The sequence below is a fragment of the Fulmarus glacialis genome, unplaced genomic scaffold, assembly GCF_000690835.1.
Source record: "Fulmarus glacialis isolate BGI_N327 unplaced genomic scaffold, ASM69083v1 scaffold6731, whole genome shotgun sequence".
In the NCBI taxonomy this organism is placed as follows: domain Eukaryota; kingdom Metazoa; phylum Chordata; class Aves; order Procellariiformes; family Procellariidae; genus Fulmarus; species Fulmarus glacialis.
This window is the reverse complement of record NW_009194664.1, coordinates 1-22033: the sequence shown is the minus strand read 5'-3', so window position 1 is coordinate 22033 and position 22033 is coordinate 1. Positions and strand designations below refer to the sequence as shown.

The 22033-nt window shown below is 43.3% G+C and overlaps 1 protein-coding gene across 1 annotated transcript in view; it reads right to left on the bottom strand.

Moving 5' to 3' along the window:
• Window positions 1-16887, bottom strand: part of CLCN1 (chloride channel, voltage-sensitive 1) — a gene marked incomplete at its 5' end in the record, with an annotated part of 37889 nt that extends 21002 nt beyond the window's left edge. Inside the window, 7 exons of the mRNA XM_009587840.1 lie at window positions 4132-4257; window positions 7072-7150; window positions 13656-13733; window positions 14070-14212; window positions 14315-14443; window positions 16086-16217; window positions 16734-16887. Coding sequence (XP_009586135.1) covers window positions 4132-4257; window positions 7072-7150; window positions 13656-13733; window positions 14070-14212; window positions 14315-14443; window positions 16086-16217; window positions 16734-16887 — 841 coding nt within the window. The remainder of the gene's footprint in view (window positions 1-4131; window positions 4258-7071; window positions 7151-13655; window positions 13734-14069; window positions 14213-14314; window positions 14444-16085; window positions 16218-16733) is intronic.
• Window positions 16888-22033: the final 5146 nt, after the last annotated feature.

Here is a 22033-nt window from a genome sequence, read left to right as displayed (position 1 = left end):
CCACATCAGCAAAAGCACAACCAGCTGGTTGACGGTGGTGATTATTTCCTTCTATACGGCACTGAAGAAGCCACATCTAGAAAACCCGGTACAAACGAAATGTTACAAGCTGGAGATGGTCCAGGGCACGGGCACAGGGAGAGGCTGCAGGAACTAGCTCTTCTCAGCCTGGAAACAAGAAGGCCCAAAGGGATTCTAACAGCAGTCTCCCCTACCTCATGGGGAAGCTGTAAAGACACAGTGAAAGAAAGAGAGGTAATGGCCACAACTTTCAACAAGGGAATTTTGCCTACATATAATGAGCAAATGCTTCTTTTTGGAGGTGGTTCAGCACTGGAAGAGATGCCCAGAGAGGCAGTGGAAATTTGTCCCTGCTGTAAGCAGGAGTTTGGACTAGAGGGCTCCAGGGGTCTCTTCCAAGTGAAATCTTTCTATGGTTCTATGATTATGAATTTTCTGAGGAAGGCAGCAAAATCTGCACGTGATACTGAATCAGTTTACCCTGGTTGGAAGCAGAGAGGACTGCATGAGAAAGGCAATGTTCCGTGTTGATGAATGCAAAGTAATACAGTGGGGGAAGATCATTGATACATTAGAAAGGAATCTAATTTAACAATAGTATTTTAAGAAAGAGAGTTGGATCAGTGTAGACAGCTCTAAGAAAATGGTCTTTTTACCTTTTTCCCAACTGCAGCTGCTAGAAATGTGTAAAAGCTGCATAAAAATGGTATCATTGCTGTATTGCAGTATTGTAATGTCTTCCAATAAATCCATTTGATAGCCACATCTGCTTGGAACTCTGATCATTTTATCTCAAAAATATTCTGGAAGAAGATGGCAAATGCTTGCCTAAGCAGAAAAGTTAGTTCACATATTAGATATGAATTTGCAATAGTTTACATGTTCCACATGAACATTACAGGTAGATGTGCATAGTGCACATTAAGGGAATCAGTTTCTTCCACTTTCAAGTACATCAACCCACCTCATACAAAGGCTTTCTTTCTGGGTGATAATAGTATCCATACAGGAAACTAGCACAAAGACATCCGCTTATCTACCGAGTGCCTAACTTCTGGGAGTAGACAAGACTTTAGAGATTGTGAAGACATCAGAGAGGGAGCCTAAGAAAAACCCTTGCATGAACAAAGACTGAAAAGACGGGGCTTGTAACTTTCCGAAGGAAATGAGCAAGAAAAGACATGAAAGATAAGTTAGAGCAGGCATGATAAAAGATCATAAAACAATGAATGACTTAGCTAGACAAAAGTTTCTAGTTCCTTAATACAAGGACAAGGAGACTGGCAACACAGACGAAGTAAATTCAGAACTATGAAAAGGAACTATTTTTCATAGACAATTTGATCATGGAACATTTTAACCCAGACAGTCAGTGAAGCAGAATGTAAGGAGACTTTATCAAAAGCTGTCTGGATGATTTTAAAGAAGGGACAGCAATTAAGATGTTTCAGGGTTAAGCTAATTTCTATTGATTTGAGAAATCAGCAAGGGAGCTAAGTAGATCAAGTGAAGGATAGCAGATTATCTTCTGTCATCTGTCTTTGAATTTCTTATATTTTCCTCTGGAAAGAACAGAAAGATGTGTTTTTTGTGACAGATCTGATGGTTGAATATCCCTCAATATAAGGTAGTGTTTCACAGACAAAGATGTAGTCACTTTCTACATTGAAGTAGAAAGTGCAGTCACTTTCTATATTCAAGAGAATATTCAAACCAAATAATGATTTAGCACAAAAAAATTCAACCCTGTGAAGTCAAGAGAGACATTGGTTATAGCAGTTTTAAGTAAGGGAACTGCCCACATGGAGCTCAGATCAATAAAACAGATATAACTCCAAGAATAAAAGATAAAGACATTATAAGCAAGAAGTTTACAAAGAAATGGCAGCCGTCTGCCATTCACACAGTATTTGAAATAGAATAGAATAGACTATTTCAGTTGGAAGTGACCTATAATGATCATCTAGTCCAACGACCTGACCAATTCAGGGCTGACCAAGTTAAAGCATGTTATTAAGGGCATTGTCCAAATGCCTCTTGAACACTGACAGGCTTGGGGCATCGACCACCTCTCTAAGAAGCCTGTTCCAGTGTTTGACCACCCTCTTGATAAAGAAATGTTTCCTAATGTCCAGCCTAAACCTCCCCTGGCGCAGCTTTGAACCATTCCCACACGTCCTATCACTGGATCCCAGGGAGAAGAGATCAGCACCTCCCTCTCCACTTCCCCTCCTCAGGAAGCTGTAGAGAGCAATGAGGTTGCCCCTCAGCCTCCTTTTCTCCAAACTAGCCAAGCCCAACGTCCTTAGCCGTTCATCATAGGATGTTCCTTCCAGCCCTTTCACCAGCTTTGTTGGCCTCCTCTGGACGCATTCAAGGACCTTTACATCCTTTTTAAATTGTAGGGCCCAGAACTGCACACAGTATTCAAGGTGGGGCCGCACCAATGCTGAATACAGCGGGATAATCACCTCTTTTGACCAGCTGGTTATACGGTGTTTGATGCACCCCAGGATGCGGTTTGCCCTCTTGGCTGCCAGGGCACACTGCTGACTCATATTGAGCCTACTGTCAACCAACACCCCCAGATCCCTTTCTGCAGAGCTGTTCTCCAACCACTCCTCTCCCAATTTATACTTGTGCCCGGTGTTACTCTGTCCCAGGTGCAGAAACCAGCATTTGGACTTGTTAAATTTCATCCCATTAATCATAGCCCAATGCTCCAGTCTATCTAGATCCCTCTGCAAGGCCTCTTGTCCCTCAAGGGAGTCAACAGCACCTCCCAGTTTGGTATCATCAGCAAACTTGCTAATGGTGCATTCAACTCCTGCATCCAGATCATTGATAAATATATTGAACAGAACCAGCCCTAGAATTGAACCCTGAGGAACACCGCTGGTGACCGGTCGCCAGCCAGATGTAGCCCCATTCACTAAAATCCTTTGAGCTCTGCCCTTCAGCCAGTTCTTCACCCAGCGCACCTTGAACCTGCTCATCCCACAGTTGGACAACTTGTCCAGAAGGATGCTGTGAGGGACAATATCAATAGCCTTATTAAAATCCAGAAAAAACCTACATCCACTGCCTTCCCTTCATCCACTAGAGTGGGTGATCTTATCATAGAAGGATATCAAATTAACTGGACAGGACTTTCCCTTTGTGAATCCATGTTGACTGTGCCTGATGATTGCATTATTATTTAAATACCTTTCAATAGTACTTCTCCATAATTCTTCCAGGAACTGAGGTTAGACTAACAGGTCTGTAGTCCCTGGGTCTTCCCTCACGCCCTTTTTGTAGATTGAAATAACATTGGCTAGCTTCCAGTTCGCAGGGACCTCCCCAGACTCCCAAGACCTTTGGTAGATGATCAAGAGGGGTCCTGCCATAACATCTGCTAGCTCCTTCAGTACTCTGGGATGAATCCCATCAAGCCCCATGGACTTGTGAACATTCAGCTGATACAGCTGGTCCCTTACAATTTCAGTGTCCACAAATGGAAAGTCACTGTTCCCACACTCGTAGTCCTGCTAATGCTCTCCCGAACAAGCTTGTTTTGTGCTATTTCTGTCTGCACAAATGTTGCATTCATACTTTTCAGTTACTTGAGTTATTTTTTCAGGACCTTCAGTCACACCCTACCAATTCTGTAGCCTCCTAATCATTTTATCATCTCAGTTTTCTAGACTATTTTTTTTTTGTGCTTCTAGTCAAGAGATGACCAAAGCAGACCATGGCATTTCCAGCAGATCACAGCAGCATACACTGTAGTATGTATTACATCTTCTGTGATGGGATATCTCTATGTTTGCAGACTTTACATTATGCTGAGTAGAGGCAAAAATCCCACCTCAGGGGCCCTCTTACTTGCCAAGGACTCATATTCAGTCATTTTTCAGTCATATCCCCAGCACACCTAGGAATAGGTTGGGTTGTACAATTGATGACATAAGATACTTCTCTTTCTCTTTCCTTCTGTACTGCTGGAAGTCACATGTCATGGCAGAAGTTTCAAACTTCATACAAGGTTGTGGTTTTGAGGAAGATGGAAAATAATAAATTAATAGAGCAACTTTTGTACAAAGAGAGTAGGAATGGTTCTTAGCTTACCTGCATCCTTGTTCCAAACAGCAAGGACTCGGAAAATGAAGGCACTGAAGGTAGCTGCAAAGAAACCTCTCCAATAATTGCGCACAGCAAAGTACGTAGAAGTGACCTCAATGCTGAAAAGGACCCCTAGAAGGAGTTGGAAAGGGAGCAGAATTAAAATCAGAAGTGTAATGTTAGAAGCATGAGAGAGGCTTCTAAACAGTCTTCTAGAGCAGTGGTCTGCAAACTTCTTTGATAGCGCACCCCATCAATAAAACATTTTTAAGCATATACCCCCCAATATATGTGTATTTATTTAAAAATTATATATGTACTACTGTACTAATATATTATGTACAATATAAAACATATACAAAAAATAGAAATTAAAAAAGGATGAGATAACGATGAAATAAACAAAATTTTAAAAAGAATTTGTTTTATTTATTAATGGAACAAAAATATTTTTGTTCTCACTAAAAATATTGATATTCTTTATTTTTTAAAACCTTGGTTTAACACTTTGTGATACAGTGATTCAAAGGTCTGGCTCAATGTTCAGTTTATTTCGATACTTGGTCTTAATGGCTGTCATAGCTGAAAAAGATACCTCACAAAGATACATAGATCCAAATGCAAGAAATGCACCGTTGGCTGTGCTTACTAAATCATGATACTATTTTTTCAATCCCATCCACCGTTTATGCAAAGATTTTTGTTGAAATTTGGATAGTAAATTTCCATCTTCCCTGATGTCAATCAGTTATTCTTGCAAACTAATCAGAAGGTGTTGAATTTTTATATCTTTAACAAATGGGTTCAAAACCTACTGAAACTCTTAATCTGGAATATTTTTAAACAGGTTAGAAAGTCCTGTTTCCAAGTTTTTAAAATGTACACATATGAGAGCTTTTGTAGGTGACACACTTAAATTATGTTTGGCAACAAATTCACAAAATCTCCACAAATTTCTTTTAAAAAGCAGTTACTTTCTCACCCACTGTTAGAACATCACTTTCACCTGGAAGGGATACATCAAGTATGTTTATTTTTTTGAAAATAACTGCTAGGTAGCATGCTACTGACAGATGCTTGTCATCACAGAAAAGATCAGCAAATTCAGAACACTTGTCTTTTTGTAAAAGAAAAATGTGTAACTGGTCTTTAAATTCAGCAACTCTTTTAAAAGCCCATAGCCACAAGATAGCCAGCAAATGTCTGTATGGTACAAAGGATTTTCTTGGTCACTCCCCATCTCATTACAAAGTATTGTAAAGATTCTACTGTTTCAAGGTCTTGTTTTTATGAAATTAACCACATCAATGACATCCTGTAGCACTTTATGCATGCCTGGCTCACATTTCTTTGCTGCAATAGCTTGCCTATGAACAACAGAGTGAATGAATTTCAGGTGTGGTGCTGTCTGTGTAACCTTACCATGCAATTCTTTTCTTATGCCAGTCAAAGCAGCTGCTCCATTGGTTGTTACACTTGCACAGTTTTTCCATAAAACATTTTTATTAAAGAAGTCATTTACTGTTGAGAATATAGCTTCTCTGGTAGATCTTTCCTTTAGTGGCTCACAGAAAGTAGTTCATGTATTTCACTATCAAAACAGAACCTAGCAAATACCATATCTGAGACATGTTAGAAACATCTGTGCTTTCATCCAGCTGCATAGCGAGACTCTCATACTGTGTAATTTGTACTGATACTTGTTTTTTCAAATCTTCAGCAATGTTTTCTATGCGTCTTCCAACAGTGTTTGCTGACAAAGGAATGCATTTTAGAAAGCTGCTGTATTGCTTTCTGTGTATTATTGCAGCCATTTTTTCCGTGGCAGGAAGAACAGGTGTTTCCCCAGTGGTATGTGGTTTTTTTTGTCATCTGCTATGAAGTAAGAAACCTCAAAGGAGGCTTCTAAACATTTATCATTAAGTTCAGTGAAATTTTGTAATTTCAATTTGGATTGAATAACACGTAGCTTGATACATAGCTGAAAAAAATGTAGAAGTTTGTCTTCATGTTCTGGTTGCTTAGTTTTTAAATGTCTTGCTAATTCTGATGGCTTCGTACCATCATTAGCTAACTTCTCAAAGCACAAGATACACTTAGGGTGAGGTTCATCATTAATGATAGCAGATGTAAAGCCATACTTCAAATAGCCTTTGATAATTTCTTTTTTTTGGCCAACTTCTTGTCAGACCTTACTAGTTTGTCTTACTCGTAATGTGGCTGATTAAGAGCTTGCACTAGGAGCAGAAGTGTCAGCTCTACCGTTTTCTTGTCATTCATCTGTGCTCGCACTATTAGTATTATCTTCAATCCACGGTCTCTTTGCAGGAATCTTTTTAAGCCACTTTTGTCCATTTTGTGAGGTTAGTTTAGTTAACACTGTATAATACAATCCATAAATCCACTTAAGTGGTCACACATTGGTTGCAATACATTGCAATATGCTGAAAGCGTGCAAATGAGTGAGGGCACCACTGTCAACCCTCCACGTTGTGAACAACTCTCCACCCAGGACACCTCATGCACTGTATGGGACAAGTGGCCATCCGACATACGGACCAAGTGAGGGCAACAGTGCCAATACGTATACTGGATATTAGTAAAGCTTAATTTATTTCTTTTTTTTTATGAAAAAAAAAAAAGAAACTCCAATATTTTCTTCCCACACCCCAATGGATCATCTTGTGCACTCCCTGGGGTACGCACAGCCCAATTTGGAGACCACTGTTCTAGAGAGCCTTCCCCTCTTGCCTCCAGAAGGCTGACAAGATGCGGAAAAAAGATTGTGTCAGAGATGCTGGAGAGGTTGGTAACATTAAAGGTAAGCTTCTTTGTTCAAGGTAGATGACAGATCAAAAATACGGTGCAGGAAAGGGGGAGAGCAGAAGAGGACTAGGCAGGAGAGGATTTAGGTACCTGAGAAAAAGGAAACAGAAAGCCACTTGCCTCCAAGTGGTGTCCCAAAGCAGCAGCCGACCCCCACAGCGCAACCCACGGTCAGGACATCTGTGTAATAATATGGCTGCTACTGGTGAAAGAGACAAAGAGAGACAGACAAACAGAAGAAAGAATGAAAGCAAGCAGAGAGTGAGTAGCAGAATTGGCAGGTACGGCCACATGCTGTCACCTAGCTCTGTCACCAGTCTTAGAGTTACAGCTATATTTCTCTTACTTCCTTCTGGATGGTTTCAAAATAATCAAAAGACAAGACCTGGCACAAGACAGGCATATACATGGAGTCACATCTTCAAGACACGTGGAGAAGGCAGCATTTCATCTTTCATTGAAACATACACATTTCTGCCACTGTAGAAGAAATGTCTTGTGGAAAATCCTCCAGAGGGTGGAGGGCACATATATATGTTTTACTCCATCTCTTCTACTTTGGCAGGGAATCTCAGGATGCACATGTGCCAGAGAGTACCTCAAAAACCCCACCCTGTGAGTTTGTGTGCACAAGGCACATGCATATCCAGAACTGAGTGTGGGCAGATGCTGAAGGTCCTGTCACCCTGGGTAGGTGAGTAGGTAACAGATCACCTGGTAAAGGATTTTGTTGTCCTGGTGAAAACAATCATGACAATAAAGGGAAATGGAAGGTATAAAAGATAGAGTCTCTCCTGAGACAGTTTTGGACGACACAGAGCTGTTGAAAGGGAGAAAATGCTCTCCCACTCTTTCTCCAAGATTTGGCCCTGAAATGCCTGAGAATGGTGGAAGCTGAGCAGGTAGGTTTTCTTTTTTCTTTTGTCTAAATCCTAGGCGGTGCATAATACACCAGAGTTAAAAACCTGTGTATTTGGTACTTTCTACTATCATGTGTTTCCAAAATAGCCTGTTAGATGTTCCACAGGAGTTTTGAGAAAGGGTGGTCTTGTGTTATGGTGGGAATCTGAGTGGCCAGGCTGAATTCCAAGGCCAGAAGGCCATGAATTCCTGTTTACTTGAGCAGGTATTTGATAGAGCCTCAACCAAGAGGTGTCTCAAGGCTATGTCTGCACAGCCCAACAAAAAAGCACCATTCCGTGACCTAGAACAATGTGTCCACATTATCCACAGCTTTGTAACTAGGTAACTTCTGGGCCCTATTAGTGCCCCTGTGGCCTTAAGACATAATCATGTCCAGAACGGGGATGGCATTCATAGAATCATAGAATCATAGAATCGTTTAGGTTGGAAAAGACCTTTAAGATCATCAAGTCCAACCGTTAACCTAACACTGCCAAGTCCACATCTAAACCATGTCCCTAAGCACCACATCTACACGTCTTTTAAATACTTCCAGGGATGTGACTCAACCACTTCCCTGGGCAGCCTGTTCCAAGGCTTGATAACCCTCTCGGTGAAGAAATTTTTCCTAATACCCAATCTAAAACTCCCCTGGCGCAACTTGAGGCCTTTTCCTCTTGTTCTATCATTTGTTAGTTGGGAAAAGAGACCGACCCTCACCTCACTACAACCTCCTTTCAGGTAGTTGTAGAGAGCGATAAGGTCTCCCCTCAGCCTCCTTTTCTCTAGGCTAAACAATCCCCGTTCCCTCAGCCACTCCTCATTAGACTTGTTCTTCAGACCCTTCACCAGCTTTGTTGCTCTTCTTTGGACACGGTCCAGCACCTCAATGTCCTTCTTGTAGTGAGGGGCCCAAAACTGAACACAGTATTCGAGGTGCGGGCGGCCCCCCCAGTGCCGAGTACAGGGACACGATCACCTCCCTACTCCTGCTGGCCACAATATTTCTGATACAAGCCAGAAAGCTATTGGCCTTCTTGGCCACCTGGGCACACTGCTGGCTCATATTCAGCCAGCTGTTAACCAACACCCCCAAGCCCTTTTCTACCGGCCAGCTTTCCAGCCACTCCTCCCCAAGCCTGTAGCGTTGCATGGGGTTGTTGTGACCCAAGTGCAGGACCCAGCACTTAGCCTTGTTGAACCTCATACAATTGGCCTCGGCCTATCGATCCAGCCTGTCGAGATCTCTCGAAGAGCCTTCCCACCCTCCAGCAGATCAATGCTCCCGTCCAACTTGGTGTCGTCTGCAAACTTACTGAGGGAGCACTTGATCCCCTCGTCCAGATCATTGATAAAGATATTAAACAGGACTGGCCCCAATACTGAGCCCTGGGGAACACCACTTGTGACTGACTGCCAATGGGATTTAACTCCATTCACCACAACTCTTTGGGTCCGGCCCACCAGCCAGTTTTTTACCCAGTGAAGAGTACACCCGTCCAAGCCATGAGTAGCCAGTTTCTCCAGGAGAATGCTGTGGGGAACGGTGTCAAAGGCTTTACTAAAGTCTAGGTAGACAATATCCACAGCCTTTCCCTCATCCACTAAGCGGGTCACCTTGTCATAGAAGAAGATCAGGTTAGTCAAGCAGGACCAGCCTTTCATAAATCCATGCTGACTGGGCCTTATCACTTGTTTGCCCTGTATGTGCCATGTGATGGCATTCAAGATGTTCTGCTCCATAGCATTCCCCGGCATCCTTTCATAAATCCATGCTGACTGGGCCTTATCACTTGTTTGCCCTGTATGTGCCATGTGATGGCATTCAAGATGTTCTGCTCCATAGCATTCCCCGGCATCGAGGTCAGATTGACAGGCCTGTAGTTCCCCAGATCCTCCTTCTGGCCCTTCTTGTAGATGGGTGTCACATTTGCTAACCTCCAATCAACTGGGACCTCCCCTAGCCAGGACTGCTGATAAAATGTGTCTTGGTGATCACTTCCGCCAGCCCCCTCAGTACTCTCAGGTGGATCCCATCCGGCCCCATAGACCTGTCTGTGTCTAAGTGGTGTGGCAGGTCCCTCACCATTTCCCCTTGGATTATGGGAGCATCATTCTGATCCCTGTCCCTGTTTTCCAGCTCAGGAGAACAACTGGTCTTACTATTAAAGACTGAAGCAAAGAAGGCATTAAGTACCTCAGCCTTTTCCTTATCCTTTGTCACTATGTTTCAGTTCAAAGTGTCTGGAGTAGTGGGAGGGTTGTATTATAGTCACCAGCATGGTGATTAACAGCATGAAACTGAGGGTATATGTGACATGGCCTGCAGTATGGCAAGAGGTAATTAGAGTTGTTTGAAGATGTAAAGCCTGATGGGACAGTGTTGAAGAACAGAATGAGATAGAGAGACCTATAGCAACCACTGAGAACAGCCTGCGGCACACGGCATCTCCCAGGACCCAGCACTGTTTCAGAGTGCTGGTGCTGTGTAGCAGCACAGGAGTAGCCAGAATAGACCAAAACAAATAGACAAACAAAGAGTACCAGAGTGCATTCAGAAAAAGTAGGCTGGGCACCTTTTGCTTCTCAAGGGCTAAATTGGCTTTTCAAATCCATTTTGAGGTCTCATCATTAATACATAGGGTGGTGTTCACCAGCAGCAACACCAAGAAGTTATACACCATGGGCAATATGATCTGAAGTTGCAATCTATATACTGGACTAAGGTCAGCTAAAGATTACATGACTCCCAGGTAATCATATTCGGCAATTTGGTGTGAATCCATAAGAGGAAGCCATGATAACTTTCAGTTCGTTCCCATACCACAATGTTATCACAGACTTACAGCAAGTTTTAGTCTGGAACATACCTCTGGAGGCTTCTTCTCCAACTCTCTGCTCAGAGCTGGGCTAACTCCAAGGCTAGATCAGGGTTCTCAGGATCTTGTCCAGGTGAGCCCTGAGCACCTCCAAGGGTGGAGATTCCCCAGCCTCTCTTGACACCTGTGCCACCCTGAATCACATTTGGGCCAAGGGGAGAACTTTTTTTTAATGCATAGATAGAATTTCCCTTGCTGCAAGTTGTGCCTGCCTGTTATCTGAGAAGAGTTTGGCTATTTTGTCTCTTTAACATCTCCTTTAGCTACAGAAGACAGCAATTAGACCACTTCCCCTTTAGCCTTCTCTTTTCTTCTCTAGCCTCTCCTAGTGAACTATGTATAACATGTCCTGCAGTCTCTAATACTATATTAATTCCAGGTATGGAGAAAGAAACAAGAACTGTAGATCGTGTTATGGAAGGTTTTTTGGTTTTTTTTTTTTGCACTGTTTTTTTACCATCAAGAGAGATACCCTGTTCTCCTGTATACTACCAATTGTTCCACCTGACTATGGTCTAATCCTTGGTTCTGAACTTTCATTCTCTCAAGGGTTTTGGCAGACTTACAAGTTTTGCCTTGAAGTCTCAGGCTTCAGCTCAGGCTATCTCCAACTTGCTATATTGCCCACATATACACAGCTCTCAGCCTCTCTCTTGCTGGACCTGATTTTCTTCCTGGCACATCTTTTCCCAGGTTATCAACTGATGAACCTCTGATTTGTAGCTGACAAACTATGTTCCTTCCTTTTTTTTAATAGCAAACCAAGTAAAGGTTGTTATTACTGTTGATGCAAGACCATGTTGTATTTGTCAGCTAACTCATCCTTTTGAAGACTAACAGGAAAGTAGTGCATGGAAGAAATAAAGCCAACTTAGAAAAAACATCACATTTCAAAAACTCCTTAAACTTCTGGGCACAATCACCATGGAGAGAGATTTGGGGCAGTGCATGGGGGGAAAGTGAAATGAAGGCACAACAAAGAATGGACAACATTTTAAGACAAATGATTTATTAATACATTTCCACTGTTTTAGGAAGAAGTGGAAATGTGCCACGGCACACGTGCCTATGGCACACGTGCTGTTTAAGGAAATTTTGTGAATCAGAAGACTACTACAAATGCGAGGGGACAGAGATAAATTTCCACATTTGTCCTCGCAGCAGGATCATAGAAAAGTGGGAAGGGACCACTGGAGGTGTCTCCTCCAACTCCCTGCTCAGAGTTGTGCTAATTCCAAGGCTAGATCAGGTTCTTGTCCAGGCGAGTCCTGAACATCTCCAAGGGTGGAGATTCCCCAGACCCTCTGGGCATCTGGGCCAGTGCTGAACCACCCTTGGTGGAGGGGAACATATTTTCCTTATACACAGTCAGAATTTCCCTTGTTGCAAGTTGTGCCTGTTGTGTCTTGCATTGTGCCCCTCTGAAAAAAGCCTGGATCAATCGTCGCTAGGATCAATCATCGCTAAAATCCCCCTTTAGAAGGTTGATGACATCAGTTAGACCATCCCCCTTTAGCCTTTTCTCCCTTAGGCTGAGCAAACCTCAGCCTCTCCTCACATACCATTACTCCAACCTCCCAACTATTTTACTGGCCCTTCGCATCTCTCTTATATGGGAAGCCCAAAACTTTACACACTGATATTTCTGCTTCCAGTCCACTGACGAAGTATTCGCATAGTAGTTTCCTGTTCACATTATCACTTCCTGTCATACTTGCCATCATCTCCTGCCCTTAGATGTTGCTACTCCTTACATGAAGGTTTTTTTTAACTTCTGTTCTCTACTTGATCCTTATTGATTTTCTAAACAGACCCTGGTGCTCTCCAGATTGAACAATGTCCATGACAGGCAGGGACTGAACAAGCTGCACCATTAGAAATCACCACATTAATAGGTGTCACTTTTCCTACGATTTTCCCTTTCTTTCACTGCCACCAGTTACATGAGAAAAGAAAGAACTGGTGTTGCTAGAGTGTAGAGGTATCTGTGGAGAACCTGTCTGAGAGCAGGAGATCTCACAGCAAGAGGCTAAATGAGTTGTACATTAAATGTCACATATAGGAAGACACTTGCCTCCAAGAGGAGCCCCGAAGCAACATCCAACTCCAACTGCGCAAGCCGCCACCAGGAGGTCGAACTGCCTATGCACATTCTGGAACAGAGAGTGCAGCCAGAGAAGGGCATGCTGGGGTTAGAGGGAGCAAAGCCAAGGGGTTAGGATCCAGAACAATGAAACAAAGCAACAGCCAGCAGCAGATTCAGCCATTGCTATTACAAATAGCAGGCTCTACACACTTTAGTGCAGTCTTTAGTACTGTCAGCTGGTCTTCAGCAGTGACACCCGGTCCTTATGCACAGACAGGATCTACTCAAGTAGAACAGCACCTCCCATTGTCATATTACACAGCCAGTTTCTGCTAGGAGGCTGTATGTAAAGCACTTCCTACATTTAGCTATATATGCAGTTAATAGATTTTTTTATACAACTAGTCAATACAGTCATCAGCCTGCAGAGGTTGTTCTGCAACAGTAAAAGCCTAGAGACAGCGTCAGTGTCTATAATTAGCAATGCTATATAAATTTGGCTTAAAGACAAATTGATCTTTGTCTGCAGCTACTTTTTTGTACAGACAATGATCACAGTGCAAAGGTATCAGCATCATGAGATTGAAAACTTGTCAAATGCATATTCCTAACGAGCCTCTGTGTAACTGATAGGTAACATTAGTGGTCCTGCACAGTTATTTGACTGTATATCTGGCCTCCCACTACCATTTTCTTTGGCTTGTATTTTACTGCTCTATAGCAGTATGGTGAACTTCAATCCATATGCTTCTATGATTTGTGGCCTACCAAAACTATCCTATGTGTCTTAGGAGTTCAACCTGTGGAAAAGCTGTATGCAGAGACATGTGCCCTACCTCATACACACCACAGAAGATTGACATGAACTTGCTGAGTACCGCAGCACAGATACTGGCAATATGCACAAAAGGACCCTGCAAGAGAAGAGGAGGAGAAAATCAGAAAGGGTTACCCTCTGGTTACTGACAACCATTTAACCATTGCAGATCTCATAATTTCTCTTTGGCCATCTCAGCCAGTCCTCCAATTTTCTTTTTTTTTTTTCCCCTCTTAAAGACTACCTGACTTGAGTTCTTTGATGTTTTCTATATCAAGCCTTTCAAAGTAGAAGGAAAATGGCCAATGGAAGATAAGTGTTGCTGGAAAGAGCAGAGCTTTGAGAAAAGGAATTGTGGCAAAAGAAAGAAAACATTTATAGACTCTTCTTCCATAAACCCCTCTCACCTCCCCGACCTTGGCCACTACGGCACATGGAAACATTTTTGCCCTACAGGCATGCCACTTCCAAGCCCAGCTGTGAGCCCCACAACTTTGGCCACAAAAGCTTTGAGAGTGAGATATTCCTTGAGGACCACTCCCCTCATAATGGTCTTGAGCTCTGGGATCCCAGACCCTGAAAACAACAGCAGAGCAGAGGATGAACAAAACCTGCAGGCAAATGGAATAAGAAAAAAAGACAGACAGAAACAGATCTTGCCATGCCTTCTGCCCTCACCAACAGCCTGTGGAGAGACGAGGTGGCAGAAAATGGCCGCAAACAGAATAAGAACAAGTGGGTACGTGACCCACGCCAGATACTGCATAGGAACATTCGGGTGCAGCTCTCTGTACATCCACTTGTAGGCTGTGGACAGACAAACAAAGAAGTTGTCAGTAATCACAGCTGCTCCAAACAGGTTGGTAGACATCAAAGAATCACACACTTGCCAAATCTGCCCATACTAAATCTCCCTGAGACATGCTAGCCTAAAGTCCTCATTTTCTGAGACAAGCCTTGTTACATTTTGAGCATGAGTTCCCAAATAAAACAGGCATTCTGCAGGAATGGATAGAAGTGGTTCTCTGTTCTTAGACACTATTAATACCTGTGCCCAAATGTGGTGTAAGAAGACGTGTATTACATGCAGTCGTGAGGATGAATTACTGTACGGGGTCTTTTCATTTGACAGCCTGAGGGCCTTATGTGGGTCCGGAAGGACAATGAAGTGGTCCACCAACAGCTACTGCCCTCTCCTCCATCTCAATCACACAAAATATTGTTCCTTCTTAAAAACTAGCTTAAAAGCTCTGCTTATGATTTGCCTTTTAGAGCAGCAGCATGAAGGGAGCTGTGCCGACTCTTAAAACAGCAGTGGTACCATTGCTCAGCCAGGTACAACAGCACGAGCTGCTGAGAATCCACACTGAACTGCAGCTCCTGTGCAGTTCATCTTCTTTGCCTGAGCTGGCTCCCCACACAGCAGGAGGCTGAGACTTGGTGGAGAGAAAGAAAAAAACCCAAAGAACTCAGTTGCAGGGAGTACGAAGGACAGGGGCCCTCTGAGACTGGTAGGGTAAGCCAGACACCTGGTATATGGGGAAGCTCTAGAGGGAGGAACACTGGGCTGAAGGAATATTGGGAGCTTTGAGGAACTGCAGTGTCTGGTGGACACCAGCAGCCAAAAGCACTGAGAGGAAAGGATTGGTGTGCGTGTGCAGGTCAGGATTGGGACACTAAGGGTAAGGACAAAGGAACAGTGCAGTTAACAGGATGTGGACAATGTTGTGTGTTCGTGTGTGCACTGAGGTGGGGGGCAGGGGGACTGGAAGATCTTGTAATTGTTATAGCTGGCAGAGGGGAGAGGAAAAATGCAGGGAAGATGTCCCTCCTTATTGCAGGGGGGGTGGACTAGATGACCTTTAAAGGCCTCTTCCAACCCAAACTATTCTATGAATCTATGATATAAGACAGTGATTAGGAGATCTTTATGAAAAGAGCCAAAGGAGAGAGCACTATGTGGCCAGGTAGCAGGAAACTGCAGGGCACTGTATAAAAAAAAAACTTGGAAAGCACAATAATGAGGTAACAGCAAGGCCGAAACAATGTCAGGAGGGCATCTAAGGGCCCTTCCCCTCCCCACCCCCCATGTGCTCAATAGGTCTGGGGAGGATGGGAACCAGTATGACAGGAAGGACCACAGTACCACTTCCCTGTGCCCCAACATATTGAAGGGAGCAGGAGGGAAAGGGAGTCAAAACAATGGTTTGTCTTTGACACATTCACATACCCTTTGTTTCTGTCCGCTTATTTCCAAATTTTTCCCTGCCATCCCTTTAAACAACCTCTCCCTAGTTAACCTTTTCTCTACTATGTTGCAAGTACTTCAAACTTCCCAGGCAGCAAGGGGTGAGGATGGGACACAGGAGGAGGAACATTGGTCACTGGGCTTTGTAAAACATTCATATCATTTTACGGTGTGCTTTTGCAGCATCTGAATGGGACCCACCCTGTAGGCTCTTCGCACTGGCATAATCCATTCCCCAGCTCACCAACGCCATGACCAGACCCAACAGAACCAAGAAAATCCAGTCCTCTCCAAGCTTCTTGGTAACATATTTCTGGATGCGTCTAGCACAGTCTGTGGAGGGAAGAGTGAACCAGAAAAACTGAAGGAATATAGATGAAGCCTGTGTCTGTCTCTCCTCTCCTATGCTGAGAACTGACTATAATAAGGATTTATTTGGAAGCATCATGGGCTTAGTGTTGAAAGACTGGTACCCCTACCTCTCCTACACAGTCCTGCAAAATCTGATGCAGTTTAAAAAAAAAAAGGCGGGGGGGGAAGGGGGAATTTAGATCTTGCACACTAGCAGCAAAACTGACACAAGAAAGTCCTTTTCCTCCTGTTACAGAGATCTGCTGTGGAAAAAATTATTAACTTGGGACTGGTCTTTTTCCCAAACACATCTTGGCTCTTCCTAGGATGAAAGCTGGTGTTAAAAAGTCTTTTGGATCCACTGTAATTCCTTTTCCTTCCTTCTCTGCTTCTCCCCAGTCACAATTTTCTTGTCTTTTTGCCTTGCTTAAATTCTGTCTCTCTGGCTGGCCTACCCAATATCTGGTCATAGGGTAATGAAAGATGAATTGTCCCTACCTTGACATTTGGAATAGTGCTCTTCTTTGATCTCTACTTGACTCTCACGTTTCAGGGGTCTTTCATTGTTCTTTTGGGCCTGCTTCTTATTCAGTAGTTTTGCTGCTTCCTTCTCTGCAAAGTCGGTTATCTGGTCTGTGTATTGGCCGTAAAGCTAGAGGAGCAGAAAGCAAGAGAGATCAAAAGGAAAAGGTAAGGCAAATGCTCCTCCACAAATAGCATTAAAGATGAAAAGGCAGATCTACTAACAGTCAGAAGTGCAGACCCGAATGTACCCAAGCAAGGAGACAGAGACACAGAAACTCTCAGACAAATGCAGCTCATGTTTTTTTTTTTTCTTTCTCTTTCTGGTTCCCTCTTCCCAATCTCAAAAATCTTTTCATCTTCTTTTTGGGGGTACAAGATATGACTGCAGAATATTAATTGCTTTCTAACATCCTGAGAAAGAGCCAGCTCTGGTCTGAAGAGATTGAGCAGGCTTTCTGGAGGTAGAAAAGAAGGTCAAAATAGTTCACGAGGCTGCCACCCTCAGGGCTGTCTCATAGACTTCAACGGCACTGTGAAACATCTCTGATGGTTTTGAGGGGTATTACACTATCAAACGGGCTGCAGGAATGTCCTGCATCTGTTCCTCCTGCTGCCAAGGAATGCTTAACAGGGCACACAGCCACTGATGGTGCCTGTGGAGGAAAAGAAGCAGCATCAGCTCAGAAATATCACAGGGTATTGCACTACCTCCTCCCACTATTTACCCAAATCATCATGCTAAGTACTCACATATCTCCAACTCCTCTGAATTTCCTAACTACCTAATCTAGTCTTTGTCTTCAGATACTAATCTTGAAATGCAATTGGTTATATGCAATTCACAAGTAGCTACATGCGCTTACCAATGATATTTCACACATGGATCTGTAGTAAGCTTGGCACTTGTGCCGTTTTGTCAACAATGAGATCTTAAGGGAGCTTGAAAGATCCTGACTGTGCCCCCTTGTTTATCAGATGCCCTCAAGAGCAGCTATCCTACCTCACTCTGATTCAGAGTATAGGTGGGGAAGGTGTGCACTTGAGAAGCAGAGAATAAGCCTCTCCTCATCACATGCCCTTCAATGAACCAGCTTTGACCTTGCTTGAGGTCAGGTTACCACCTGATGCATGGCCTGTGATCTTGGCACTTCCCACCTGTGAGAATGTGACCATTTGCTTCCTCCCCAGCCCAACATCTGCTTCCCTAAGATTTTCTGAGTGGCAGGAGGAGAGTGAGCAATGCTTCAATCAGCAAAATCAGACATTTCAGCTGGAGAATGACAAGACATGAGAGAGATATAAAGCACTACCACGCGCTTAGGGGACATTTCTATCTGACAGCTTCGCGTCTCCTCCTTCCTAAGTGACACAGGAGATGTTGTTCCTGTTCCCTGGGGATCTCCATGAACTGAAACATCTGTACAATGGGGATAATGCAGCTGACTTATTTGTAAGAGAATTTCAGATGAAACAGATTCAGAGATTCACAGAAGGATTTACACTGGAAGGCACCTCTGGAGGTTTTTAGTCCAAGCCTCTGCTTACAGTACGCAAACTCCAAAGCCAGATCAGGCTGCTCAGACCTAGTCCAGGCATCTCCTAAAAATCTCCAAGGGTGGAAATTCCCCAGCTTCTCTGAGCACCGGTTTCAGTGCTCTACCAATTCATATTTTCACATAACAAATATGACTGAAGGTCCTAAGTAGTTTACTTATTTGCATATATTCCTCAAGAGACACTTGAACCACGTGCAATAGCTCCCTTCGAAATCCCTAGTGTTTTTGTCACAGAGCACACATCTAGGCTTTTTTAAATCATCCTGTTCTTAAGGTGGCTTACCTGCTGTCTCTTAAAGAAATTGATCCTATCTGAACATCTGAAAGTATTCTTCCATTCATCACTGTATTGGAAGTTGAGAAATTTAATGTAATTATTAACCCCATGATTATCAACAGCCTCTAGGCAAATTAAGCAATGCAGACTCTTTGCAGTGAGGAATGGCCGTGCTCTGACCCCCATAATACACAGAGGACAGTGAAACATCAGGCTGAAGGACTTGCCAGACTTCATATACAAGAAAAGCTGTCACATATAGAATCCAGTCCTAAATAGCAGACTGCTCCTTTTTTCTCTGTGTCTATTTCAGCCAGAAATGCCAAGTCCTAGCAGATTTAAGACAAATGCATCTTCACATCACCTCAGCTAATGTTTCATTGCCTTTACATGGTCATGAGGAATGGGTTTATACCAAATACAGCTTAATAAAAACTATGAACTCAAACCCGTGCCAAGTATGATGTTCAAATTAGAGTCTTCCATCTGCCCAGATGGAACAGCATGACAGTATAATAGTATGAATGGTAAAAGTCCTCATAGAGTATCCTAGCTCACTGCTTCTATCCAGCTGGAAAATGGGCACTCAGGATGTGGAAAAAAAGGAGTTAGTCTCCAAACACAAAAATGAAGGTTCTGTCCTGGAGAACAAGTTAGTCTCAACTCACTTAAAGAATGCTTCATACACGTGCTTTACTTCTCCAGGACTCTGGCCCTATTTAAAATGGTAGGAGATTGTGGGACAGAGAAAGAATCCGGAAATCAAAGAATGACCTTAAAGCAAAATTAGGTTAGGCAAGAAATATCCACTCCATTAGAAGACATGTAAAACTAAAAATATAACACAGTAGAACTTAGACTGTTCCTTCTTCTGATGCTCCTTCTCTAACACAAGGAACACAGGGTTTCTGAGCACCAGAAAAACTGGCGAGAATTTTAAAAGGTATCAATTACCACCTAAAGGCTTGAGACAGAAAAGGTACTATCATGCCTATCTTGGCTAAATGCTAAGTGAGAACATGATAATGGTGCAGAAATGGTTGAAGGTATAAATACCACTAATGTGGGGGACCCCCGCCCCCCCCCCCCAAAAAAAAACCAACAAACATCCAGGGAGAAAGCACTACCAGGGTAAAGTTCATTTTCAGGGAGGAAGCATTTATTAATGTTTAACTGTAAACCAGCAGGGTTTGTCTTTCCCTGGGAAAAAGGGATGGGGAAGTTTCATTGCTTGAGTAATAGAGGAAAAGCTGCACAGAATCTCAGGGAAAAATATGTACACACCACAATCTCAAGACTTTTCTGGGAGCTATTTTCTGAGAGCTCAGCACCTGCATAAAACTGCCCTCCTCTCACAGTCCAAAGCCTAAGCTATTTCCCATGCCGTTCAGACTAAACAGTATGTTCTCCACAGCATACTCCAGTCCTGAAATGCCTTTCCCCAGCACTGCTAGTGCATATTGTTTTTAATCTGCTGCTCCTGGCCATTGAGGCAGCCTTAAGCTCTACTGCTCATCCTTCTCACTCCTGCCTTGTAGCCATCCTGCTATTCCTGAAATGATCTTCCTTAGGCTTTTTTTCTGATGGATCACAAAAGAGTAGCCATATTTGGTCTCAAAGGTGAAACCTCCCCAAACTCACTTCATAAGAAAATTTTAATGTCAGTAAAAAGTCTAGGCTAAAATGCTTAGACATAGAGCCAATAAAGCACATTTGAGGGGCGGGGGGAGCAACAAAGTAATAGTTCTTCCTGAAGAACAGAAGGCAAAGAAGACATCCAACAGCAGTCCCACCACCTGAAGATAGAGGGGGGTTGGAGAGAAACATCAGAGGGAGACTTCTTGGAGGGACACAGTGAAGGACGAAAGGAAAAAGACGTAACTTGCAAGAAAGGAAAGTCCCATGACCTCTTGAGGGTGGTTCAGCACAGGAACAGGTGCCCAGAAGGGCTGGCGAATCTTCAGTCCTGGAGATGTTCAGAACTTGCCTGGACAAGGCCCTGGGCAACCTGACTTAGCTTTGGAGTCAGCCCTGCTGTGAACAGGGGCTTGCGCTAGAGACCTCCAGAGGTCCCCTCCCACCTACATCTTTCTGTGAGTCTGTTATTCTACATTACTGCATTGCTAATTACTCATTACACATCCCTCCCACTACACCCATCTGTGTATTGCTGAGGGAGCTCTCTGCCATGAACACCCCTTCTACAGTCACAAATAACACAGCTTCTAAATACCTCACCAGCTGGAGCTGCTTTCTCATGCAGAAAGAAAACAATACAAAATCCTACAATGTATGAGAATGTATATTTTTATCAATGTATATTACATCATCTATCACATATCTACTGTTATCTTAATTGTCCAAAATTATGTATATATTACTATTATTATCCTACTACTATTATTATTATTATCTATTGACCACTATATGTTTTTTAACTATCACTTATCTGAAGGTCCCAGGCCAAAGACCGAGATTTCACTGTTCTGGGGCCTGTGTAAACCCAATCAAATCGCAGAGCCAGTCTGAAATGGCTTCCAACCTACATATAAAACAGAAGGCAACAACCAGCAAAAGAAAAGGGCACAACAGAATCAAAACCTCTCCCTGCCAACCGTTTTTACACATGACAGTGGAGAAAGAAATCTTAATGGTTACTCTGCATGAAAATGGATGAAAACATGTGCAGCAGGTTGTTTTTCATGCTAATAACATAAATGTGCATGTTTGTACAAGATGTGTACATTAGCATGCATATTTATACTTTAGCTGCATATGCATAAATGGCTAGCAAAATATATTTATGCACAGCAAGCCTGGTTTTGCCAGAATATGTCTGCATACAGAGTTTCATACATAAATGTACATGCATACATGTGTATGTGATTATGTATGTGAAAGTATTTCTAGGGCATATTTTTCAGTAAATCTATAAATATGGCTGTCTGTTTTTTTAAGACTGCAAATTGTGTTCACAAATGCGTGCTTGCCTGGGGACATTTCTGCCTGAAGATATGCATGGGAATGCATTTGTTGGCCTGTTTGTTTGTGCGTGAGGTTGTCTATCTACATGCACCAACCAGCGTGCTGCCAGAGCTGCGACCACCACCACGCAGTGCCAAGTAGCAAGAACACGGCGGTAGGTTTTATTGCCTCACCGTGTCATCTGCGCCTGCTTGTGAAAGTGGTTTTAGACATGTGGGAACAGCATATCGGGTGGATACATGTGAACTGGGATGTTTTTGTGCATGGATGTGCTTTACTGGAGAAGCAATTTGCAACCCACAGCACCCCCCTGCCCCCAACTCACTAACGGTTCCCGTAGCACAGGGTGCGTGTCCTCAGCCCACCTCAGCTCTCCAGCCCTGGGCATTGCTCCACTCGCACCCCACAGGGCAGGCGTGTGCCATCCTCCCAGCGAAGCCCTGACACCCACCCAG